We start from the raw sequence: 27,144 nt of genomic DNA on the forward strand, positions 1-27,144 counted from the left end.
TTATCTGTAAACAATAAACCCCTTCTTTTTAAGTAACTCAGGATCCACATAAGGTTTTCTGTTCACTGTATACCGTATGCTCACTACATAATGTACCACATACATTTAGTTGTACTTCTGGGGAACCAGCAGCAGCATGACCATATATTTTGGTGTGACAGGATGACATTAATAACAACATAGCCTCAAAGGAAATTAAGTTGAAAGGCTGCCACACTTGACTTATGCTACAGGCTACTGTCTTGTAAAATCTTACGAATAGTCCCATAAAAAGCATTTGAGAGAAAACAACATACAGTATCCCAGCATACAGTCTAGCACGGTTTTAGATATAGCTTTCAGCTTTCTTGATATAACAGATATGTTTCCCATCTTCTCAGAAGAGCTGATGTTACTCTTCACGGTTGCCAGGTTTCAGCGACATTTCCATCCCAATTACTTCTTAAAAACACAAACCAAAGATGTGTCTCAAAAATGGGGCTACACTTACACTTTAAGGAAATTGATTTAATTTAAATCTTTGCTTTAAAACAAGATCTTTGTGGACAAAGAGCATTCCAAACAAGCCAAATCTGGCAACCCCATAAACTCCTCCTGTCAAATTTCTTGATGCATGATGCCGTGACATCTCTTCCCTAGCGGTCCTCTATTAGTGCTGGTTGCAGTTCCCCTTTTTACCAATAATAACTCTGTGGAGCTAAATGGGAAAGTCTTTCCTATGATGTGATATCATTTTTAAAAATAACTACTCACTCAGCAGAGATAATTCATGTTTCTGTGGAATTTATTATGTAAGGGGATGTGAAGATTAACATTTGTTGAATGGCTTATTTAAATGGTGGGGATTTTGCCCCACCTGCCCTAGTGGATGATCTGCACTTGGGAAGGACTTTAATGTTTCTTTGAAGAAACCCAACAACAGAGGATTTCTCTATCAGAGAGGATTCCAAACAAGGAAAGCTTTTAGAAATCTAAGAAACTATTCAAAGAACCCTTGAGGAACCCTCTTCTTTAAAAGATACGTATTGCTTTATACAAAAAAACACTCAAATGTATGCAGTTTTTTTAACTCAAATACATCGATAACAATTTTTGACAAAGATATTGATACAAACCCATGTAATATTTGAAAAAGTAAACGTGGGTGGGTGGGTGGTTGTCTGAGAGAGAGAGAGAGAGAGAGAGAGAGAGAGAGATGTATGCACGAGGAGATGAGAGATGGAGAGATTGCACATGACTCTATTGCAATCTCTATGAAATCATTTCCTGACTAAAACCCTTGTCTTCTGAAAAATCTCGTTATTAATGGGAAAACGTAAGCGTGAAAGCAATGTGTGAAAGTCTCGTCCCACACTGTCTCAGTCTACACAAAGGCCCAGTGATCCCTTTTTCCCAGAAAACACTGCTACAAAAGAAGACAAGCAGTAACACACAGAGTACAGAACACACACCAAAAAAAAACCGGAAGAGATGGAAAAACCCAGATTTGACCAGGATATGACCGATACACAAGGTCTGATCTATGGAAAAAGTGTAATACTGATATATTGTTCTTAACTTGTAATGAAATATAATTAAAAAGCAATATGTTTTCACTTTAATATGTAAATTCTACCTTACTGTAGTGTGATAAAGCCTGTGGTCAAAAATATGTGAACACCTGACCATCACAACCAGCATCCCATTGCGGATTTAGTCTTCACTTTGCTGTTATAATAATCTCCTCTTTTCTTTTAGGAAAGATTTTTACTAGATTTCAGAGTAGCTGTGGGGATTGCAGAGAGGAGCTGTAGGGAATTGTGTTCATTCAGCCACAAGGTCAGGTCAGTAAGGTCAGGTACTGGTGTCAGGTGACGAGGCATGGTGTGTAGCCGGTGTTCCAGTTCATCCCAAAGGTGTTCAGCGGGGTTGAGTTCAGGGCTCTGTGCTGAACATGGATCTCGTTTTGTACACAGGAGCATTGTCATGCTAGGACAAGTTTGGGCTTTTTAATTCCATAGAGGAGAGATTGTAATGTTACGGCACACAAAGACATTCTATACAATTGTGTGCCTCCATTTTTGTGATAAACAAAACACACACACACTGTATGAGGTTTATGTTTATAGGCATCAGCCATTAAATTCATCTAAATCATTTCACAGATGTTCCACAGCATTAAACACAAGTATAAACAGATAAAATGCCTGATGAGATCAAATTTCTTTTGTATATTGGGAATAAAACAATTCAAGGCATGTTGTTATTGTAGGGGTGGTAACAGTAACCCTGCTTCACATCAGGCCACATCATACCACCAGGTCAGTGATTACTGTACTTTTTATTGTATTATTCCATACATAATCTCCAGTGGAATTTTTATTTGCTGAAGTGAACGCTGAATTTAAAACAATGAACTTTAACTAGGGTTCACATAGTGATCAAAACACACTTTTTCAATCCATGCATGTCATTCCTTTGCCCAAGTTGTTGCTCATTCAAAGTCTTTCACTCTTCTTTCATTCATCAAGCAGAAAAGGCATATGCACCTGTTCCAACTTTCTCTACACAGCCGGACAGTCACATTCAGTCGCCCTCACACAGATCAAGTCCTCAAATAAATCACCCACCAGCTTCCTCTTTACTAATGAAAGAAGAATGTCCAGTGAGGAAGTCAGGGAGAGAAAGAAAGAGCTGTTTGCATTCATCACTGTGTCACTCAGTAGGAGAAAAGAAGTGTTATAAAGAGCTCCCTGAAAGGAGGACAAGACTGGGAGTGGGAGTCAACAAAAACGCTCACAGCTTTAAAAATGATGTGAAAAAAAGAAAAAAAATCAAAGCCATTATGGACACCATTGTAAGTGTGTATGTGTGCATATGCCAATGAGTCTCTCAGTCCTTTAGTCAACTGCAGGTCTATTTTTGACCATTTTACAAAAAAAAAAATTCATTCATATTTAAACTGTCAGTTTTCCTTCAACTATATAAAGCTCTAAACTGATCACAAACTATACTATATTGCGAAAAGTTTTGGGACGTCTGCGTTTACATGCACATGAATGTAATATGGAGTTGGCCCACCCTTTGCAGCTATAACAGCTTCAACTCCTCTGGGAAGGCTTTCCACAAGGTTTAGGAGTGTGTTTATGGGAATTTTTGACCATTCCTCTAGAAGCACATTTGTGAGGTCAGGTACTGATGTTGGATGAGAAGGCCTGGCTCACAGTCTCTGCTCTAATTCATCCCAAAGGTGTTTTATCGGGTTGAGGTCAGGACTCTGTACAGGCCAGTCAAGTTCCTCCACACCAAACTCACTCATCCTTTGTGCACTGGTGTGCAGTCATGTACACAGGAAGGGGTCATCCCCTAACTGTTCCCACAAAGTTGGGAGCATGAAATTGTCTAAAATGTCTTGGTATGCTGAAGCATTAAGAGTTCCTTTCACTGGAACTAAGGGCCCAACCCCTGAAAAACAACACCTCAATTCAATGATTTGAAGGGGTGTCCCAAAACTTTGGGCAATATGTTTATGATGAAAGAAGTGTTTGCTAGCACAGACAGTTCTAGCTAGCTAGGTTGTGCTAGGCTGCCTTATGAAGCAGTTTGAGTATCAGTTGGTGGTACAGTGGCACAGCAGGTAGTGTTGCTGCCTCCCAGTTCCTGGTTACTGCCAGAGAATTCTGACGTAGCTAATACTTGGTATAATGTAGACTGGTAGGCTAGCTAGTTAAAATTTCCATGTTATCAAACATTACTACAAATTAGACCGTATTTTAAAATCCCACTCCCTCAGAAAATATGACTAATCCCACCTGGAGCTGCAGCTCTTAGGTTTTTGCCCAAGATATTTCCTAATAACAAACATACTTGGTACATATATTAGGAAACAGTGACCCTGACCTGGATAAATCAGAAACTGAAGAGGAATGAATGAACATATGAGAAAATGCATAGCGCAGCACAGGGCATGCAATCTGCTGAATCCGATGAGTCCACTCCTTTATTAATGAACATCATATGTGACTGCCTGCTCCCAGGATTTTTGCTTGATAGGTACCTCTAGTAGAAACAGACACATGAGGAGAAAAGGACAGATGAAACCCAGTAAAAGAGCAAACAGAAAGAGAAGGTGAAGGTGAGGGTTTTATAATACTGAAACTAGAATTTAGCTGCTAGACATAATGGTATTTCTGTATTTTAAATATGTTGCTTAATACTCACAGTATAGATGAAAAAGGCATCTTTATCTTTAGGCTTTAACAGTATTACCTGCTAATTTGTCTCGTTTTTATCAGAAGATACCTGGAGCAAGGAGTGAAACAGAGCAGATGTTTCCATTAAGTGCTATTAATCCCTGTCAGTGTTGAAACTAAACTCTTTATGGTTTAACATAGCCCAGGACAACATGACAACATGAAACAACAGCTCACAACAGCCCTTTGTGTCCTACTGAAAAAGACTGAGAGAGAGAGAGAAAGAGAGAGAGAGAGAGAGAGAGAGAGAGAGATTTCAACTGCCCACAGTGTTACTTGGTCTGAAGTCACCCCTTATAGACAGAAGATTGGCTAATGCCATGACCTCACATCAACCTACACACACACACACACACACACACACACACACCATCACAGAGCTCCTTCTACAAAGTTTAAGCTGAGACACAACACGGTTGTGCCCACAGTCCAGAAAATGTCACACCATGACTCTGTCTGCCATTTCCATTCTATTCGCTCTGTTCTGTCTTTCTTCTCCATCAATGACTTACTGCTGAGTTGACAATGATGGAAAACAGTCTCTAACGATAATAAAGCCAAGCTGAGCACACAGATTTATGAAGGAAAAGAGAAATAGAAGATTTAACTTGTTGTGTTTGACCGTATTTCTTATGAGATTGTTTGCAGTGCTTAAGAAATCAACAATATTCAACACTAAACTATAGACTGGTAGATGAACCAGTACTGATTAAACTCCATATGTAGAATATGGTACTCCGTCTCGTTCTGTTTGGGGCCATAGTTGACAAAACACCGCCATCTAGTGGTGTTCCGATGGTATTGCATTAAGTTCACGCTGTCTTATGGAGATTTTAGCATCTTTTTGACGTAAAAATAAATAAACAAAAATAAAAACCAAATAAATAATTAAATAAATAAAATAACATACAAGTAGGCCCAAAAGCTTTCTCTGGTCTGAGAGTTATATATATATATATATATATATATATATATATATATATATATATATATATATATATATATATATATATATATATATATATATATATATATTGTGTACAATAGGTCAGTAACCAGTTAATGTTTAAGACATAAATATGCTGATATATTTTTTTTAAATAGATTTAGATATTAAAGCTTATTAGAACTTAGAATATATTTGATATTAGAAGACACTTATTCCTTACTTAATCGTCCAATTTGTGGTCAGATTGTTGGCGAAAATTTAAAACAAACAAACAAATAAACAAAGGAGAAGTAAAGCATATGAATCTTTAACTCATTTCCAAAACTGTAGGCCTGAATCTGTGCGCTCCATGTAGATCTGCTCATTTTGTATCTGTGTGTATGTTGTGTTTTCATACTTAAATTCATTAGAGAGGCATAGAATTTAAGTCTATGCATTTTGTTTTCCTTCTGAAATAGTAGTGAATTAACATTGCTTCAGACTCCACCTCCTCTTGAGAAATGATTTGAAATGTCTCCCAAACAATCAACTCCTGCTTCATGATCTAAATAAATTCCCCCTTCATGTTGTTAATCTGTATTAAATTAAATAAGATGACTTAAGACGAGTGTAATAGAAAAAATCTGGAAGTACGGTCAGGCTGGACTTCTGTGAGAATGTTTATTAAATTAAATGATAATAATAATAAAAAAAAACTTCAAGAAGAAATGGTGCAAGATTAAGTCGAGAAACAACTGCACAGAAAATATGTTAAAGTTCCACTTCTTTGCTCTCTTTCATACATAAAATGGCAGCTGCTCAGTCGATGGCAGTAGAGGTTTATTATGTATTTTAACTAATAAACCACACATGAGGTCAATCAATCAAATCAAGACAATCAGTACTCTTGTGGACAGGTGAGGTATTACAGGGAGAAGTAATGAAACTGGGATTTATCGTACAAGAATCATGAATATTAGAGGTGTACTGTGAGATTGGACCCACATGCTGCAGTGAGATCAAATATGAAGCTCACAAGACAAATAAAATTAATTAATTAAATAAATAAATAAATAAATAAATCATTGTGGTTTAAATCAATTATTTGTTTATAGGTTATTCTGGGAAAAAAAATATTTATTTATTTATTTATTTATTTACTCATTTATTTATTTATATTTATTTCTAATCTATACAGCTGCTTTTTTATTTTGCATCTATTCTATTCACGTCTTTTGTAAAAAATTAAAAAAAAAAAAAAAAGCTTTAGAAATAAAACTGAATTGATTTCACACACACATATAATGACTAAAGCCCACTTATTTTTTTGTTTTTTTGTTTGTTTGTTTGTTTTGGCCATGACTCAACACATTTCACATACTAATTTAAATATTATGTGTAGTGTGATCACAACTTGTGTATTGAATGTGAATGTAAATTCTACATTTTACATTCTACATTTTCATATGCTGAGTCTGAGGCTTCTCTCTGTACGGTACTGGCTGAAACCTTTGCAACCTAAAAGAGAGAGAGAAAAAAAAAAAAACTTTTATTAAATGTAATAATCTATGACTAAATCTCTATATGATTCCTCTTTTTCGACACACCACACATCACACACACAGACAAATGTGTGCACATGTTAATCATTCTTAAACATAGACAATAACAGTGCATACATAATAAATGCACACAAATAGATTATATTTTATGGCTAATAAATAAGGTCAGTACCTGAGTGCGTCTGTCTGTCTCTGTGCTGCTGGTCTTTCTGAACACACAAGATCAGCAACATCAGATTAGACATTGTTTGTTTATATATGTTTTATTTTCAAACCTGGAACAAGTTAAAACTGAGTTTCTGGCTGCATCAGACTAACCTCATGGTTAAAAAGTATCTGATTATACACTGTAAAAGGACTTTTTTATACTTTTTGTACTTTTTTTTATACTTTTTGTACTTTTACGAGTCGTGTGTGTATCATGTATCTTTAGTAATGACATTAACCTGGACAGAGTCATTATTAATGTTACAGATGAACAGACATTATTCACTCTATCATCCTTTACCGTCTCAGTTTTTTGCAATATGTATTAGAATAGAAATGATTTTGTACATCATAGACATTCTGTCTTTAAACTTAAATCAGATTTCATTTTTATACATTTGCTATGAAACCAAGATCTTGGCGGCCTTGGAAAATTCTTGAACCATCCCAATCTGGCAACCCAGTAGTTATTAATGACTATCCTGTTCTCACTCCCTCCCCTGAACCTCCTCTAATAGCACTTCTCACAATTTCTAGAAAGTTGACCAAATCAATGAAACATTGGATTAATGCATATGTATACATATACATACACACACACACACACACACACACACACACACACACAATATTGCCAAAAGTTTTGGGACACCCCTCCAAATCATTGAATTCAGGTGTTACTTTCAGGGGTTAGAATTGGCCCCTTAGTTCCAGTAAAAGGAACTCTTAATGCTTTAGCATACCAAGACATTTTGGACAATTTCATGCTCCCAACTTTGTGGGAACAGTTTGGGGATGACCCCTTCCTGTTCCAACATGACTGTACACCAGTGCACAAAGCAAGGTCCATAAAAACATGGATGAGTGAGTTTGGTGTGGAAGAGTCCTGACCTCAATCTGATAGAACACCTTTGGGATGAATTAGAGCGGAGACTCTGAGCCATTCCAAAACTTGGATGTCTGCCTTTACATGCAGATGAATGTAATATGGTTTAGTAGTGGGAATTTTTGACCATTCCTCTAGAAGTGCATTTGTGAGGTCAGGCACTGATGTTTGACGTGAAGGCCTGGCTCACAGTCTCTAATTCATCCCAAAGGTGTTCTTTTGGGTTGAGGTCAGGTTGAGCATTTGTGTGTGTGTATATATATATGCTGGGAATACATCACGGATGGAAGACCAGTCCATCACAGGGCACCATGCACACAGATTTAAAATAGACACTCAAAAAGAGGATGTAGGTCTAGCCTTCCACTTTAATCATGAGGACTGCAGACTGCACGCAAATTTGGTTGAGTAACAGGAAGGGTGTGTGTGTGCGTGTGTACGTGTGTTTGTGTGTGTGTGTGTGTATGAGTCTGAGTGGAACATTTCATTAAATTTCCTAAATATTACAATGAATATCTTTGTAATAGTTATCCACAGCATTGTTTTAATTAAAAGGGAAAAAGTGTGATGCAAGCTTCTTGTAAACCATGTCACAACGTCTTAAAGGTTTTTTTTTGCCTATTATTTTTTATTGCAAATACAAGACAGTTTATCACCCAAAGAGCACCATGCACACAGTGAAGCATGGTGGTGTCAGCATCACACTATCAGGCTGCTTCTCTTCAGCTGGGACTGAGGCTCTATTCAATATAGAGGGAATAATTACGGACAGCTCCAAATACCTGAGTATTTTGCCATAAAACCTGCAGGTCTGTGAGAAGAATGATGATGAAGAATGATTTTCAAGTCAGCAAAGAAATGGCTTTGGAAGAAGATCAAAGTTTTGGAACCGCCAAATCAGAGCCGGGATTTACTTAAACAGGGCTGTGTACAGGATATTCCCTCACAATCTGATAGACCCGAAGCATTTTTGCAAGGAAGTATCAAAGAAAAAGGGTTTAAAGAAAAGGTTGTATTTAAAAAGTAATAATAATAATTTTAACAAAGTTTTGTTGTGTATACACTTGTGCAACCAGGATATTGCTTTTTTTTATATTACTATTTTTATTTGTTTTTCACTTGAATTCTGTTGCTTGCTGTATCACATTAACAATAAAAAAAAAAGATCTGACATCGTTTATCTTGTCTTTTTTTTTTATCTTTATTTATTTATTTATTTATTTATTTATTTATTTATTTATTTATTTATTTTACATTTTTTTTTGCTCAACAAAAACCTGGTAAACATTTTATACCTTTGATGCTTGAAGTCCAAATAAGAATAGTCTGGTTAAGAGTGGTAGAAGAGTGGTAATTTTTCTCTCTGGAGAATCTAAATCTTAGAATATTAAATTTATGTTTTGCTCCAGTGTGTTGTGTTGTGTTGTGTTGTGTGTGGGTGGCTGAGAACATCATACCTTGAATAAATAAACAGTGTGCTGTACTCAGAGGACCGGTTTGCAGAGCTCAGAGTAGTGTAGGTGTCTGTTAGTGAATCCTCTACATCCTGAAAATTAAAATACAGCAAAAAAGCCGAGAGACCACTTAGACCACTGCAATACACACGCACACACACACACACAGTATTTACACATGTTGAAATGAACACTTACTCCAAGAGTAGCATAAGTGGAAGACATGGTCATAGAGTCCAGGCCTGTGTATATGTCATCATCTACAGGGTTTGAAATACTCTAGGATTGGAGGGTTTAAAATACTTTTAAGCACAGAAAGAGAAAGAGAAGGATAATGACAGATTAGAGTTTAGAGAAAGTTCATACCTGGGTATCATTCTTTTTTCGTCTTGCCCTCCTAAACACACAAACAAACAGTATTCTGCACTTTATTTACATCAGCTCATTTTGTCTAATTAGCATAACAGCTTGTTATTTATAGACTGCAACATCTTTCAGTTCAGAGATTTCTGACTTCTTATTCGAATCGGGACAGGACTATATTTGGTACAACTGACGTCAATGCCTCCAAAGGACAAATCATGATTAGCCATCTGCTTACATCAGCTCCCTGTTTACACTAAAGTAACTTCTTTCCTGCTTACTCAGCCCCTTTGTGGCTATGTGTGGAAAAAAAAAAAAAACTTATATATTTTCCCATTTTCTATACACTTTAGTGCTATAGTTTGTGAAAGGACTCAGGAATTAGGATTAAGGCTGAAACAATCATACATATATTATATACAACTATTAGTGTAGTAATGTAGACAAGCTGTACTTTGAATGTTATTAGCACATTAATAATATTTACTAGCATAGTGAATGGTCATGTCTGTGTAATAAAATCTTAGGACATTTTAATGGAAGAACTTTGGGGGATCTTGGAGCATACACACTAGCATGCTGAAGTGGTTGCCATGTTTGTATAATAAAATTTTGATGAAAGAACTCCATCAGATCTTGCTCTTGAGCTTCACCGGCAAAATTCACAAATGTAGGCCAGTTAATAAAGTCACTCTCTGGCATATAAAAGTACATAAATGCATGTTAATCTATCTTATTAAATCAGATATGATCTATTTGTTTGTTACACCACCACACATCTATATCTTAGACCAGCTGAAAGGACGAGCAAACAGCTTTCTGCAACAAATATTATGTTGCCAGAAATATATACAAAATACACCAACGCACCACAAAATGTCACTCAGTCAGTCCTACACACTTTTCTAGCGCTAGCAGTGTGCTTCTGTGTACTGACCTGAATTTAGCATCAGATTTCGTTAAGCATCGGCAAACATGCATAAGAATTGCGTTATGCTTTAACGATAACAAGTACACACACTATATGACCAAACATACTGTATGTAGACACCTGACTACACACCCACATGTATGTATATATACTATATTTCCAAAAGTATTTGCTTACCCATCCAAATAATCAGAATCAGGTGTTCCAATCACTTCCATGGCCACAGGTGTATAAAATCAAGCACCTAGGCATACAGACTGTTTTTACAAACATTTGTGAAAGAATGGGTCGCTCTCAGGAGCTCAGTGAATTCCAGCGTGGAACTGTGATAGGATGCCACCTGTGCAACAAATCCAGTCGTGAAATTTCCTCGCTCCTAAATATTCCACAGTCAACTGTCAGCTGTATTATAAGAACGTGGAAGTGTTTGGGAATGACAGCAACTCAGCCACGAAGTGGTAGGCCACGTAAACTGACGGAGCGGGGTCAGCGGATGCTGAGGCGCATAGTGCGAAGAGGTCACCAACTTTCTGCAGAGTCAATCGCTACAGACCTCCAAACTTCATGTGGCCTTCAGATTAGCTCAAGAACAGTGCGCAGAGAGCTTCATGGAATGGGTTTCCATGGCCGAGCAGCTGCATCCAAGCCATACATCACCAAGTGCAATGCAAAGCGTCGGATGCGGTGGTGTAAAGCACGCCGCCACTGGACTCTAGAGCAGTGGAGACGCGTTCTCTGGAGTGACGAATCGCGCTTCTCCATCTGGCAATCTGATGGACGAGTCTGGGTTTGGCGGTTGCCAGGAGAACGGTACTTGTCTGACTGCATTGTGCCAAGTGTAAAGTTTGGTGGAGGGGGGATTATGGTGTGGAGTTGTTTTTCAGGAGCTGGGCTTGGCCCCTTAGTTCCAGTGAAAGGAACTTTGAATGCTTCAGCATACCAAGGCATTTTGGACAATTCCATGCTCCCAACTTTGTGGGAACAGTTTGGAGCTGGCCCCTTCCTCTTCCAACATGACTGTGCACCAGTGCACAAAGCAAGGTCCATAAAGACATGAATGACAGAGTCTGGTGTGGATGAACTTGACTGGCCTGCACAGAGTCCTGACCTCAACCCGATAGAACACCTTTGGGATGAATTAGAGTGGAGACTGAGAGCCAGGCCTTCTCGTCCAACATCAGTGTGTGACCTCACAAATGCGCTTCTGGAAGAATGGTCAAAAATTCCCATAAACACACTCCTAAACCTTGTGGACAGCCTTCCAAGAAGAGTTGAAGCTGTTATAGCTGCAAAGAGTGGACCAACGTCATATTGAACCCTATGGATTAGGAATGGGATGTCACTTAAGTTCATATGCGAGTCAAGGCAGGTGAGCGAATACTTTTGGCAATATAATGTATGTATGTGAGTGTTGTTGGTTTTTTTTGTATGATTTAGTCCACCTTTGCTGGTACTCTACAGGGAAGGCTTTCCACTAGACTTTGATTTGTGGTCATTCAGCCACAAGAGCCTTAATGAGGTCAGGTACTGGTGTCAGGTGAGGAAATCTAGCATGTAGTCAGCATTCCAGTTAAACCCAAAGGTGTTCAGTGGGGTTTAGAGGGTTCTTCCATATCAATCTTCATGGACCTCACAGAGGTGTTGTCATGCTGGAAAGGGTTACGAGTCAGCTTAAGTCCAATGAAGGAAGTCCTAACTCTAGAACATACTGTACAAAAGCCCAAATATGGATGTGATGGTCAGGTGTGCACAACCTTCTGGCCACTTAATATATACACCCATCAGGAATAACATTATGACCACCTGTCTAATATTGTGTTGGTTCTCCTTCTGCTGCAAAACAGCCCTGACCCATCGAGACTCCATTAAATCCCTGAAGGTGTGCTGTGGTGTCTGGCACTAAGATGTTAGCAGCAGATCCTTACAGTTCTGTAAGTAAGCACCTCGCAACTTACAGGACTTAAAGAATACTTTTGATAGATACTGACCACTGCAGACCAGGAACACCCCACAAGAGCTGCAGTTTTGGAGATGCTCTGATCCAGTCGTCTAGCCATCACAATTTGGCTCTTATCAAACTTACGCTTGTCCATTTTTCCTGCTTCTAACACATTAACTTTGAGGACAAAATGGTCACTTGCTGCCTGATATATCCCACCCACTAACAGGAGCCATGATGAGGAGATAATCAATGTTATTCACTTCACCTCTCACTGCTCATAATGTTATGGCTGATCGGTGTATACCCTCCCTTACTCACCTGATGAGCTGAATAGCAATAAGTAGAGTTAAAACAGCCATGAATCCCCCTGCTGCCCATATCGCATACTGAATCCACCACCATTCACCACCTGGAGCTTCTGTAACGTTCTGCATGTCAATATCTTTGCAGAGAAACAAACACATAAAGCACATAATATAACCCTCAGAATGCAAGACAATAGTCAATGGTGTCACACTCTGCTACACCTGTATTTGGTTTTGAGTTATAGTCTAGCCAGGCTGATTTCTGTCTCAGAAAGACCAAATAAAGTTGCTGCATTGTCTTCTGTCTCCTTATTAACTCAAATGACTGTCTTCTCTGACAAACATGTTGTATTGCAGAGGTTCCAAATATTTTACATAAACAATCATGAAATGTATTCATTCAAAACAATTTATCCTCAAAAAGACTTACTGTACAGTAGATTTGTGAGAGACAGGGAAGTTTTTTCTCTATCATAGCCTCTATCTATCTATCTATCTATCTATCTATCTATCTATCTATCTATCTATCTATCTATCTATCTATCTATCTATCTATCTATCTTAGGCTTTCTGACTCACATAATCCTTTTATTTCCTTTTGACATAATCTGTTTTTGTAAAAGTACAACAGTTCGGTAATCATATTTCAATGTCTGTCTGTTCTAAAACAGGGAATTATGTGGTGGAGCCTTTAAACTGGTAAACAGGTTGCAAAAGTGATGTGGAGTTAATGCTATATTGAGCTTTTCTTTCTTTTAAATATATCCTGTAGTGTTAGCATTTTGTACCAGTCTCAGATAAAGCTGTTTTTGACACAGGAAAGTCTTCCAAAGAAGGTTTTTTGATAATATGATATTTAGTGTGTAAAATTAATTCAAGCTCACTGTGATAAGTGATGAGAAGTGAAATGAAACACTTTTATAAGAAAATTCTAATAATTCAGCATGATCACTATGATTTTTAGAGACTAGATGATTCTGATTTTATCCTAAGAGGAAACATTTCTATCCTGATGGGTGTGGTCTCTCCAAGGATGACTCCACCCCCAATAAGTGCTTACTAAAGGACTCTTTATGGCCTCAACCTGCTTGAGTGATGTTTAAAGATTTAAAGATGTCTTTGCTCTTCACCATCACCATCAAAACACTAACCAAGGCATTTTTTAAAAAGTGAGATGATATAAAACTTGGGATTGCAGAAGCTATTTTGGATGCTTAACGATTGAAACATGCATATAGACAACTAAAAATAAGGCATATGACCTCTCACTGCACATGTGTATGTGTCTCTGTCCTTGTAGCTAGGTCCATCCAGATACAGATTGTTGTATTTGGTGAGTTTGTTCATTACACGTTGGCTGTTCTGGTACCAGTTGAACGCATGTTTAGGAAGAGTACAGCTGGTGATACAGCTCAGTGCTACCGTCTGTCCATCTGACATGCTGAGAAAACTCACCCTGACCTGGAAATCTACAACACAAATACATAATGAGGAACGCTATTTGGACTTTTCAACATCCACAAATGTCATTTATTCACCTGTAACAATCAGCTGGACCCTGAGTGAGCTACTGAAGACTGGCTCTGTGGTATGAGTGGAGAAAAGAAAGCGATAATCTCCAGAGTCGCTGTCTTTAAGGTCAATCAGTCTTAGAGTGCAGTTACTCTCTTGATCTCCGACAAACTCCACACGACCTGCAAACTGCTCCAAGAGACTCACGTCTTTCTGATTGAATGTCCAGTAGCTTTTATTGACTTTTTGTCCACTGGGATATGAGTAAGTGCAAGGGAAGCTCACCGATGAACCTTTGAAAGCACACACTGTACTCTGCACATAAGTCACATTCCAGCAGTTCTGTTTCCAGACACCTGCAAGAGCCATGGATTTGAGGAGATTAGGTTGAAAAAACATTACATAATGCAGGACTACTGCTCAGAAGGTTGGGAACTCAAATCCCAGCACTGCCAAGCTGTCCCTGTTGGATTTTTGAGCAATCCTCAAGTGCTTAGATGTATAAATACAATAAATGCAACATCCTTTCACCTCTGTAACTGGCTCTGGCTAAAGGGTGGGCTAAAATGAAGTAAATGTAACTCAGAAAACAGCTTTTAAGTTTAAGTTAAACTTTAATAATTAAAGGGTTACAAGGAAGACTCTTCTCTGTTCTGGCACCTCGGTGATGGAATGAACTTCCCCTAGATGTCTCCACAGCTGAGTCACTGGCAGTCTTTTCAAATGACGAAATTCTCGCTGCATTACATCCCACCAGAGATTTAGACTGATGCTATTCTTAGTCCATGAACTAGTGAACTAGTATCAATGTATTCACTGATAGTACTTCTGTAAGACGCTCTGGATAACAGCATCTGCCAAATGCCAGAAATGTAAACTCAGATGAAACCCATATAATAATAATAATAATAATAATAATAATAATAATAATAATAATAATTATTATTATTATTATTATTATTATTATTATTATTATTATTATTATTATTATTATTATTATTATTGTTATTATTTCTTTATTTTTAATTTGCATTGTTTATTGTAAATATATTTATTATGATAATATTCTGTACTAATGATGATCTAATGCCAGATGTTTAATATAAGCTAACATGACTTTAACTAGACTACTCCTGAGGTGCCAACATTTCATAAAGATTTTCGTTTTATTTAGATTTCGTTTTTCGTTAGATTTTTTTTTTTTTTTCTTTTTCAGCTAAAGCAGGGGTCATAACAAACGCAAATAAAAGTCGCCAAAGATGAGAAAGGTGAACGATGTAAATTTACTTCTAGTGGCAGTTATTTTATGTTCATTTGGTGCAAGACCTCAGTCTTGGGAGCTAGTAGAAAACATAAGGGTTTAGAAAATGGAGGAGGTCAGTGCACATCATATATATACACACCAATCTGTGCTACATCTGTAAACATCTATCCACTCATGCATTACTTCTTCTGTGCATACTTTATATACACCGTTACAAATGACTTCATACTCACACACTGCAGGGGAATAGATCATCTTTGCCTTGGTTTTGACCGAGCAGAAGTAGCTTCCTCCATCATCAGCAGATAAGACAAGCGCTTCGGTGTTTAGTTTAGCGTTTATACGCTTGCCATCCTTCCACCAGGAGTTCCAGTTTGTAGTCAGTCTGCACTGAGTGTTACAGGTGAGACGTAATTCCTGCTCCGTGATGCCTGGATGTATCCTCACCTGCAGGTCTGAATACATTTACAGCATTTATACAGTGCTTTGTTTGGGTCGGAAGATTAGAATCGCACTGAAAGTGGAACGACATTAAATGTAACTAACTCTATCTTGGCTGCAATAGCCTTCGATTTTCATTTGCCAAACAAAGAGCTTTTTCACTTTTTATAATAATATTCAGATCATTTTGACTTTGTTTTATTGCTTGTTTTAGGTCCTGTCCTTAAGCCTTTCAAGACAGCTTACATAATCTGTCAGTAACATTCACAGAGAAAAATTCCAGCAGGTAACATTTGTCATAATATAATTCTTCTTTCATTAATTTCACATGTAATATGACAGATTTTTGGATTTTTCTGAAATCTGTGAAAATATGTAAAAGCACAATGCATGTCCTTTTTAAGACAGGATTCCGAGCTCAGGTTCGATAATCCTGGCTATTAAAGCTAGTCAACCTGTGCATATCTTTCAGCAGATTTTTATCATATTCATAAATCTGTATATATTTTACTTGTACTCTGGTTGATATAAGCTAAAATAACAGGAGTTCAATCCCCAGCACCAGCACCAAGCTGCCATACTCGAGCCCTTAAACTCCCTTTGCTCCAGGAGTGCTGTATCATGGCTGACCCTGTGCTCTGACTCCAACATCCTAAGCTGAGATATTGCAGAGAAAAAAATCCATTGTACTGTAATGCTTCTTCTTCTTCTTCTTCTTTTTCTTCTTCTTCTTCTTCTTCTTCTTCTTCTTCTTCTTCTTCTATGTTTCAGAAAACCAGAACTCCAGCACCAGTACCATTTACACCATTTAACCATTTTTATGGTTTGCTACAGCGACACCTTCTATCTATCTATCTATCTATCTATCTATCTATCTATCTATCTATCTATCTATCTATCTATCTATCTATCTATCTATCTATCTATCTATCTATCTATCTATCTATCTATCTATCTAAAATAATAGCCAAACATAAAGCTAATAAAAATCTCTCCAGCTCAAAAGGCAGATCATTGAATGGTGTCGCGGTTATACTGGAATCAACACTGAACTATGTTACCCATCAGCCCTAGCATGTCACATGTCCATGTCACATGTCCCAATGATCACTTACACCTGTTCTCTGTTACCCCTAATTGCTTGTCATAGTCTTGACACAGTGTGGATGTTTTTGCTGTTTTGTTTATACTTAATATTATTATTATACACTGATCAGGCATAACATTATGACCACGGACAAGTGACGTGAATAACACTGATGATCTCCTCATCATGGCACCTGTTAGTGGGTGGGATATATTAGGCAGCAAGTGAACATTTTGTCCTCAATGTTGTTGTGATGTGACGAGCGTAAGGATTTGAGCAAGTGAAGGGCAAAATTGTGGTGGCTAGAAGACTGGATCAGAGTATCTCCAAAACTGCAGCTCTTGTGGGGTGTTCCCGGTCTGCAGTGGTCAGTATCTATCAAAAGTGGTCCAAGGAAGGAACAGTGGTGAACTGGCGACAGGGTCATGGGCAGCAATGGCTCATTGATGCACGTGGGGAGCGAAGGCTGGCCCGTGTGATCCTATCCAACAGACGAGCTACTGTTGGACTGTGGGAGGAAACCCACCAAGCACGGGGAGAACATGCAAACTCCACACATACACACAGTGACCGGGAGCAAGACTCGGCCCCAGGACGCTGGAGATGTGAGGCGAACATGCTAACCACTAAACCACTGTGCCGCCCTAAACTAAAATTCTGCTCCAAAAACAAACAAACAGCACATTTACTGTACATATCTGTGTTGTGTCTATAAAGTGGCATGACTTGTAATATGTGTTTTTTTTCTTCATTAGATACAGTGCTATAACACTCTTTTGTAAACACTCTGAAATTCTTGCACATTGGATATAAGATACGGCTATAGTTTTTAAGAATTCTAAAATCCTTAGAAATAGTACATTACAGAACTGACAAAAAATTACACAACACTGACAATATGGTGACATTAAAGAAGAAGTAATAGTAAAAAAATAAAAAGAAGAAGAAGTACATGGTAAAGACTTCAGGCAAGTGTGGTAACACAACCGTACATACAGTAAATCCCCAACAACAACTTAAAACAAGTGAAACAAAGCATGTCATGATGACACCTGGAATAATGTCTAGCATGTAATTTATAAATGTTTATGTAGGATTCTGTTAAATATGGAGGGGGAATTAATGTGATTACTTTTATTAAATATAAATTATATATATATATATATAATATTTATATTATATTTATATTATATTTATATTAAATATCAAATATTTATAGTATAAAGGTCTAAAGAATGTGATTTTGTTCATTTTAATATTGTACTGCTATAAACACACAAACAAATAAACAAACAAACAAACAAACAAATAAATAAATAAATAAGGATAAAAAATTGGAAGCTTGTGAATAAATCATCTACCCAATCTAATATCTATTATTTTAATAAAATATCACCTGTCACTGTTAGCTTCACGGCTATCGAGCTGAGATATTTCTCTCCGTTTGCTGTAACGAGTATGAAACGATATTCTCCTGAGTCTCCAAGTCTCACATCTCTTATTGTCAGAGTGCTGGAGTTTAGGGTCTCGGTGTGATTCACACGACCAGCTAGGTCGGAATCCAAAGTGAGATCCTCTGGATAATTCCTATTCTTCCATTTCTCTTTCTGTTTAGGACTGAACCAGATCACAGTCTGGATGCTGGTGTTTGTGTAAGAGCACCTAATAAACACATGTGACGTTGTGGGGGTACAGATGTTTTCATCTTCACATGTCACAGGCAAGGTTGTCTGATAAGGGGAGGCTGCAAAACACACACACACACACAGAGAGAGAGAGAGAGAGAGAGAGGGAGAGAGAGAGAGAGAGAGAGAGAGAGAGAGCAAGAGAAAGCAAGAGAAAGCAAGAGAGAGAGAGAGTGATAGATAGATAGATAGATAGATAGATAGATAGATAGATAGATAGATAGATAGATAGATAGATAGATAGATAGATAGAGAGTGAGAGAGAGAGAGAGAGAGAGAGAGAGAGAGAGAGAGAGAGAGAGCAAGAGACAGCAAGAGAGAGAGAGAGAGAGAGAGAGAGAGAGAGAGAGAGAGAGCAAGAGACAGCAAGAGAAAGCAAGAGAGAGAGAGAGAGAGAGAGAGAGAGAGAGAGACAGTCAGACAGCAAGAAAGAGACAGACAGAGAGAGAAAGAGACAGTTTATTCAAGGTTTACAGGTTTTCATATATTTAATCATTTAAGCTTAATCTTTAAATTTAATTTAAATGTTTAAAAAATATATTAATTATACAGGAAAAATAAATAAATACTATCCATAATTCTTTTCTTATAATAATTAATAATAATTTATTTTATTTTTTATTTTTTTATTTTTTGTACAAGCGTCATTTTGAATTGACAGGAAATCATAATAATAATAATAATAATAATAATAATTATTATTATTATTATTATTATTATTATTATTATTATTATTATTATTATTATTATGATTTCCTGTCAATTCAAAATGACGCTTGTACAAAAAATAAAAAAATAAAAAATAAAATAAAATAAACAGAGTTTATTACCTAATCCAATAATATACTAAAATGCTCCATTACACATGCTATTTCTTCTCGCTGTCATGGTTTTATGAACATACCAGCTAACATAAATAATAGGACATTTGTTTATATGCTAATCTATCGACAGTAAATGAATTGATTTTGAAACTTTGCCGTTGTATACAGTACAACGTCAATAATAATAAGAAATGCAGGAAGAAAGAGACAGTACCTTGAGCATGTGTCAGAAAGATCAAGTGCAGAACACCAGCAAATCCCAGCAGCATTTTAACTTTTCTGTGAGATAAATATAATAAGAGGTTTTTGTAAAATTGTTGCTTTAATGTCCATAAAATGTCCAGGTTCAGAAAGAAAAAAAAAGTGTAATCCTTGAGAAAAGTTACTTACAGTGTGAACACATGGACAGAGCAGAAGTTTATGTTTCTGGGTTACATGGACGAAAAACATTGTTTCCTTCCTCTTTTTGTTCATACGTTATTTCACTAGTGCAGTGAAGTCAAGAGGTCAGATACAAAAAAAAAAAATACAAAGATACAAAAATACAAAAAAAAACTAACAGCAAACACACCAGATTTCGTTATTTATATGATAACAAAAACCCTAAAACCCTCGTATATATGCCTTCTTATAAATGGTCATTTCTGGCTATAGTACTACTACTACTACTACTACTACTACTACTACTACTACTACTAATAATAATAATAATAATAATAATAATAATAGCAAACATAAGCATAAATAAGTTGAAAATCAATTTTCTTCATTATATACAGTGCTATGCCTTAGTCAGTTTTTTCCATAAAATTCTTGCACATTGGATATAAAATACAGCTATAGTTTTTAAGAATTCTAAAACCCTTAGAAATAGTACATTATGGAACTGCCAAAATTACACAACACTGACAATATGGTGACAAACATTAAAGAAGTAAAAGTAAAAAAAAAAAGAAGTACATGGTAATGACTTCATGAAGGTGTGGTAAGACAAGCTTACATACAGTATATCCCTAATAAAACAACTGAAAAACAATGTCATGATGTAAATTGTAATAAAAGAGCATAAAAAAAACAAAACAAGACAAAAAAAATTGTTTTCTATTTATAACACTATCCAGGAAATATTTGGCTTTTGTTTCTGCACTATTTGTCCTTCTTCTTCTTCTTCTTCTTCTTCTTCTTCTTCTTCTTCTTCTTTTTTTAATAAAAATGATACCAAACTTTTAAAAACCATTAAAAAAATGCTAAATACTAAATTTAATACTAAAAATGATAAAATAATAATAAATAAATACAGAATAAGTAAACAAACAAACAAACAAACAAACAAACAAATAAATAAATAAAAGTCAGTGTTGGGTTCAATGTTGATGTTCCTTATGTTGTAAACATCATAATTTCTTTAGTAGGCTTCATCATAATTCATCTTTTTTTTATGTAAATATGACACCACTGGGATCTAATTTTCATCTTATTAACAAAGAAAACAAAATTGCCTTAGTTATGCGATCATTGTTGGGTGCCAAGTAAATGACATTTCTATACCTTCCCTATCTGAGGAATGGAATTTTGAATAATTATGTTAGTAACAAACCGAGTGAGCTATGGTGATGGGAACACTATCTAAACGAGTAGGTTTGTTAGCTAGCTCATGTCCATTCCTATATGGTCCTAGCTACATAGTTAGATGTTGTTGTTGATGATCTTTCGGCTGCCACAGAGGGCCGCACAACAACTTGGCACAGGTTTTACGCTGGATGCCCTTCCTGCCACAACCCTCCCATTTGGGACCGGTACTGCATCCAGTGGCTGGGGTTTGGGCACTGGCTGGGAATCGAACCCGGGCCTTCCGCATGGTATGTCCAGCTACATAGTCAGATATCTATCAAAATTGACCTAACATATTATTTAAGATGTTTCTTATAGGCTGTGGAAGCACCAGGAGAATAATAAATAATGTACTTATTTCATTAGCCCTGGAATTAATGGACTATGTCTCCTGGGTTATTAAAAGTTAGAACAACTGGAGCTGTGAGCATTCTGAGGATTCGACTCTTTTGAATCGATTCTTCACATTGAATCAGAATTGCAGCGCCGCAACACATGATGGCGGCGCCTCCCGGTATAAATACAAGCGAGGAAGAACCGCCAACTCTGGTCACCTGGCAACAGCTGCTAAGCGCTAACGGTAAACAACATGGCGGCGATGACATGATGGAAAGGTAGCTTTGGCGTGCTTTTCCTTCTAACTTTTTTTTTTTTATTATGTGAGACTTTACGTGCAATAAAAGGATATGTGTTCGTGTGGATAGATCTACTGAATCGGAGACTGTGTCGCCGCCGAATACATAGTTAAAGGAGCTAGCTAGCCGGCTTGGCTAGGCACAGGTAACAGCAGCAGAGTTTGTGAAAAGCAGAGATTTGGAAAGTGTTTCATGGGAAGACGATGTGATTAATGATTTCTGATTAAAATGAACAGAATTAGATGCTCATGATGGCCTTTTCAGGAGGAAACGGGAGGATGCTGCAGCTTTGATTACTGTGATTGATCACTGAGGTTGACTGGTGAGAGGAGAGCTAACGCATGCTGGAACAATGTCGGAGTGGAAGAGGATTTTCGATGAAAACCGAGTGATTCCTCCTCCTAACCAAACATCCCGGTTAGCACAGGGGCCGAGCCAGGCTTTCCGACTTGTGTTCAAACGACTGGATGGACTTCACTTAAACCAGGTGAACACACACACACACACACACAACCCAATCCAACCAACTAACTATAAGGCATCATTACGTTTTCCACCATTCTTGTTCATCCATGGCATTTTGTTCAGTACATTACAAATATAAACAATAACAACAACAATTAGACAATACCACAGCCCGAGTTTGAGCCTTTAGGTACTCAAAAGGTCCATGCATGTGCTGTAAATATTTCAGTTGCTAGGAGTCAGGAAATCAGACCAGCCAAATACCTTATTATAAAAGAATAGGACTTGTAACATAAAAATAAAGAAAATAAAATGAAATGTAATACAGGTCAGATCATCAATGGTTTCTATGTCTCCAGAGTTTGTACAATATTTGCTCAGATATGGCCCGACATGTCTCAGAAAACTCACAGTTTAAATACAGACACCTACTGTATGTAATTACTTTCTATGATGCACTATAGTATATCGGAAAAAGTTTTGGGACACCCCTCCAAATCATTATATTCAGGTGTTGTTTTTCAGAGGTTGGGCTTAGCCCCTTAGTTCCAGTGAAAGGAACTCTTAATGCTTCAGCTTCATACCAAGACATCTTGAACAATTTCATGCTCCCAACTTTGTGGGAACAGTTTGGGGATGACCCCTTCCTGTTCCAACATGACTGCACACCAGTGCACAAAGCAAGCTCCATAAAGACATGGATGAGTGAGTTTGGTGTGGAGGAACTTCAGAGTCCTGACCTCAACCTGATAGAATACCTTTGGGATGAATTAGAGCGGACACTGTGAGCCAGGCCTTCTCATCCAACATCAGTGCCTGACCTCACAAATGTGCTTCTAGAGCAATGGTCAAAAATTCCTATAAACACACTCCTAAACCTTGTGGAAAGCCTTCCCGGAAGAGTTGAAGCCGTTATAGCTGCAGAGGACGGGACAACCCCATATTACATTCATGTGCATGTCCCAAAACTTTTGGCAATATAGTGTAGCTTTATTTGTGATTGACGCACAGAAATCTAAAATGGCCTTGGCTAAATGTTGGTTGTGATGGCATCACATGGACAGGTCTTGGCCCAAATCTGTGGAAATCTGTTGAAAAATTCTCTCAATGAAAATTTCTTTGGGTATTTGCTAACTTCTGCAATTGCAAAATGACAAAATCCTTGAGGGATTGTCTAGTTAAACCATTATACAATTTGTTGCTTTATTATTATTATTATTATTATTATTATTATTATTATTAGATTCTTATTCAACTCCAGTTGTTTAACCTTTAGAGACTGTCACTCACTCACTCTGTGTTTAATTTATTTACAGGCTGAGGAGCTGAGATCAGAAAGGTACGAGCTGCGTGTCTCTCTGTTTGACAACAGTCTTCATCGTTTCTTTGGAAGGACATGGAAAAGCAAACCACATCAGGCCACTAAGCGAAATCAGGAACAACCCTGCAAAGTGCATTTTAATGAGGTAGGAGATCTGTCTCATCTACAGGTTGTCGGGTTGTAGCTCATTATTTAAGTGGGGGAAAAAATCTAATACAAAGCTTTAGGAATTTGGTACATACTATACAGTAGATCAACCTTTTGTAGATAGAGCTAATAAAAAATAAAAATTTCTCATGTCGCTTATCACTATCCCTCACTTCGACTTTCTAATACTAGCGTACTAACCATGAACCTGTTTTCTGATGTTTAAAGATATAAAATGAATACATGCTTGCGCTGCTTAGTCTCCATAAAACTAGTCCTTCATTCATATGCTACAGTTTTACACTCCTAATCAAACATAAATAATAAATGTACACATAAATGCAAAAATAAATGTAAACAATGTGTGCAGGCATAAAGTGGCATAGCAGGAGATATTGCACATATTCAATACAATAAATTATTAACATGATATGCCCATGCAATATGGATGATTATTAATAAGCTGATACAACAGCATCAGACTGCAGTCCTGCACGGTCACAGCACTGCTCCTGCAGCACAGCAAAGCAAAGCAACAGCTCAAATGAGAACCAGTTGAATAAATCCTGGGAAAACGACACTCATGCATTTTTAATGACAATTACACAAATCCAAACTAAAGCTGGAGCCCATTCTGGCCATGTCATCTTTTATGTCTAAGAGAAGATAAGATGAAATATGGATTATTAAATAATGCAGAACTAAGTGGTAAGGCCTGTATGGGGAAAGGTAAAGTAAAAATCAATTTTAAACTGTCCATTTTTGAGCATATGTTTAATAAAAAAAATACTTAATCATTCATAATATATTTGTATTAAATACAAGATAATTGCATGTTTCTCAAATCCGATTGGTCGAAGCCTGTTAATTCATTCATCATCTGTATAAGAAACTTTACTCTACACAAAAGTACACTATATTGCCAAAAGTATTCACTCACCCATCCAAATAATCAGAATCAGGTGTTCCAATCACTTCCATGGTCACAGGTGTATAAAATCGAGCACCTAGGCATGCAGACTGTTTTTACAAACATTTGTGAAAGAATGGGTCGCTCTCAGGAGCTCAGTGAATTCCAGCGTGGAACTGTGATAGGATGCCACCTGTGCAACAAATCCAGTCGTGAAATTTCCTCGCTCCTAAATATTCCACAGTCAACTGTCAGCTGTATTATAAGAACGTGGAAGTGTTTGGGGAACAACAGCAACTCAGCCACGAAGTGGTAGGCCACGTAAACTGACGGAGCGGGGTCAGCGGATGGAATGGGTTTCCATGGCCGAGCAGCTGCATCCAAGCCATACATCACCAAGTGCAATGCAAAGCGTCGGATGCGGTGGTGTAAAGCACGCCGCCACTGGACTCTAGAGCAGTGGAGATGAATGGAGTGACGAATCGCGCTTCTCCATCTGGCAATCTGATGGACGAGTCTGGGTTTGGCGGTTGCCAGGAGAACGGTACTTGTCTGACTGCATTGTGCCAAGTGTAAAGTTTGGTGGAGGGGGGATTATGGTGTGGGGTTGTTTTTCAGGAGCTGGGCTTGGCCCCTTAGTTCCAGTGAAAGGAACTCTGAATGCTTCAGCATACCAAGACATTTTAGACAATTCCATGCTCCCAACTTTGTGGGAACAGTTTGGGAATGACCCCTTCCTCTTCCAACATGACTGTGCACCAGTGCACAAAGCAAGGTCCATAAAGACATGGATGACAGAGTCTGGTGTGGATGAACTTGACTGGCCTGCACAGAGTCCTGACCTCAACCCGATAGAACACCTTTGGGATGAATTAGAGCGGAGACTGAGAGCCAGGCCTTCTCGTCCAACATCAGTGTGTGACCTCACAAATGCGCTTCTGGAAGAATGGTCAAAAATACCATTAAACATGTAAACACACTCCTAAACCTTGTGGACAGCCTTCCCAGAAGAGTTGAAGCTGTTATAGCTGCAAAGGGTGGACCGACATCATATTGAACCCTATGGATTAGGAATGGGATGTCACTTAAGTTCATATATGAGTCAAAGCAGGTGAGCGAATACTTTTGGCAATATAGTGTATTTGTGTAGTACACGTGCAAATACTGGGAAATACTAACACATCATGTAATGGATGAGAACGCTGTTGCCTAGTAATGTGCTTTGTCACTGTAAACAAACTCCTTGTTGTGTTTCAGCTTTTCTTCATGCATTATTCCTTTTATAATTTTTACAGTGTGATTTATTTTCCCAATTGTCTTGATTTATTTCACCAACATTTCATTTGCATCTCTCTAAAATGTGTCTAAAATGCGCTAAAGCAATCCCTAACAAATCCCTCGCACAAGAAGGCAATATAAGCTGAAAAAAATGTTCATGGACCCACGGTTTGAACCGGAAATTCAGGATCCTTATTTCAATGTGCTACAAATCTCTGATCCTATAAGGATGGATAGTAGATGAATTGAGATGCAGCATTTGGTCTGTTGAAAAATGAGGGTTTAGCCAAACGGTGCCATGCTCTAATCTATTTAACTAATAGATGTAAATATCAGGAATTGACATCTAAATGGATTGGCAAAGTATACAACAAAAACAGAAGAGTTGTCCTTGCTATTCAGAAGAGACTGTAATAAAGTGTCTAGCATCATTTATATATAATAATATTTATTTTGTTAAAGTCTCAGCCTCTGAGGGACTGAAATAACTAAAAGTTTCCCATTAAAGCTTTTTTTTATTCCTGACATTAGGCCCAAAACCCGAGTATCTGTGTGAGGTTTATTGTCCAAATCGGGGTCCGAGGGTGAAATCGTGTCTAATCAGAACTACATGTGGCCATCCATTTGCAGAATATCTTCAGCTCTGTGTTCGTCGGCTCTAAACCGAAATCAGAGCTCAGCAGCGCTTCTGCAACGAGTAACGGAGGCAGCAGGGGGACGACTGCGTGAGATTGCAGAAGAGCTGTCAGCCATGATGGATGTGTTTTAATATACGCCTCGCAGAAAGACTCCCAACAGAAAGAGTGATTAGGCGAGAAAAAGAGATAGTATTAAAGCAGTGTGTTCCCTCTGGCCTGCCTCTGAGCAAGGAAGCCTATGACAAAACAAATGTTTGTGAGACACATTAGAGTTGGGGGATGAAAGTTAATTACCAGCCCTCACAGTGATACAAGCTTGTTTTTTTTTTTTTTGCCACATCCGGAGGTTTAAGTGCGGATTGGAAATATTCAATTCGCACACCTTACACAGGGTTTTGCATGTGCTAATTTAATCCCCTGTTCAAAATGATCATGAGCATGCTAGCAATGCTGGCTTGCAGGTTTTCCCTTTATTGCTAAATTCCACTTCATCTGCAACATAAACCATGCGCTGCG

The 27,144-nt window shown here is 37.6% G+C and overlaps 2 protein-coding genes across 6 annotated transcripts in view; one reads left to right on the forward strand and one right to left on the reverse strand.

The window, feature by feature from the left end:
- Positions 1-2,083: 2,083 nt before the first annotated feature.
- Positions 2,084-20,082, reverse strand: LOC131352538 (uncharacterized). 4 transcript variants are annotated; one of them, XM_058388700.1, is made up of 12 exons: positions 20,014-20,082; positions 19,838-19,902; positions 18,511-18,858; positions 15,820-16,041; positions 14,349-14,678; positions 14,073-14,279; positions 12,824-12,947; positions 9,636-9,666; positions 9,468-9,548; positions 9,273-9,361; positions 6,895-6,931; positions 5,828-6,678 (listed from the first exon to the last, which is right to left on the reverse strand). In XM_058388700.1, the coding sequence occupies exons 2-12, from the start codon at positions 19,890-19,892 to the stop codon at positions 6,601-6,603; spliced, it is 1,602 nt and encodes a 533-aa protein (XP_058244683.1). In that variant the 5' UTR covers positions 19,893-19,902; positions 20,014-20,082; the 3' UTR covers positions 5,828-6,600. The 4 variants fall into 4 exon arrangements, with proteins under 4 accessions (XP_058244684.1, XP_058244685.1, XP_058244683.1 ...); XM_058388702.1 differs by lacking the exons at positions 5,828-6,678; positions 6,895-6,931; positions 20,014-20,082 and adding exons at positions 2,085-4,038; positions 4,201-4,281 and having other exon boundaries at positions 19,838-20,003; XM_058388701.1 differs by lacking the exons at positions 5,828-6,678; positions 6,895-6,931; positions 20,014-20,082 and adding an exon at positions 2,084-4,281 and having other exon boundaries at positions 19,838-20,003.
- Positions 20,083-21,796: 1,714 nt separating this feature from the next.
- The window catches only part of nphp4 (nephronophthisis 4), a 189,503-nt gene continuing 184,155 nt past the window's right edge, over positions 21,797-27,144 (forward strand). Inside the window, exons 1-4 of one of the 2 annotated variants that reach the window (XM_058390447.1) lie at positions 21,797-21,848; positions 21,939-22,014; positions 22,134-22,356; positions 23,651-23,800. In XM_058390447.1, coding sequence (XP_058246430.1) covers positions 22,222-22,356; positions 23,651-23,800 — 285 coding nt within the window. In that variant the 5' untranslated portion in view covers positions 21,797-21,848; positions 21,939-22,014; positions 22,134-22,221. Of the gene's footprint in view, positions 22,015-22,105; positions 22,357-23,650; positions 23,801-27,144 lie in introns of both variants that reach the window. The other variant, XM_058390446.1, reaches the window with a different exon arrangement.

This window comes from Hemibagrus wyckioides, linkage group LG05, assembly GCF_019097595.1.
Source record: "Hemibagrus wyckioides isolate EC202008001 linkage group LG05, SWU_Hwy_1.0, whole genome shotgun sequence".
In the NCBI taxonomy this organism is placed as follows: domain Eukaryota; kingdom Metazoa; phylum Chordata; class Actinopteri; order Siluriformes; family Bagridae; genus Hemibagrus; species Hemibagrus wyckioides.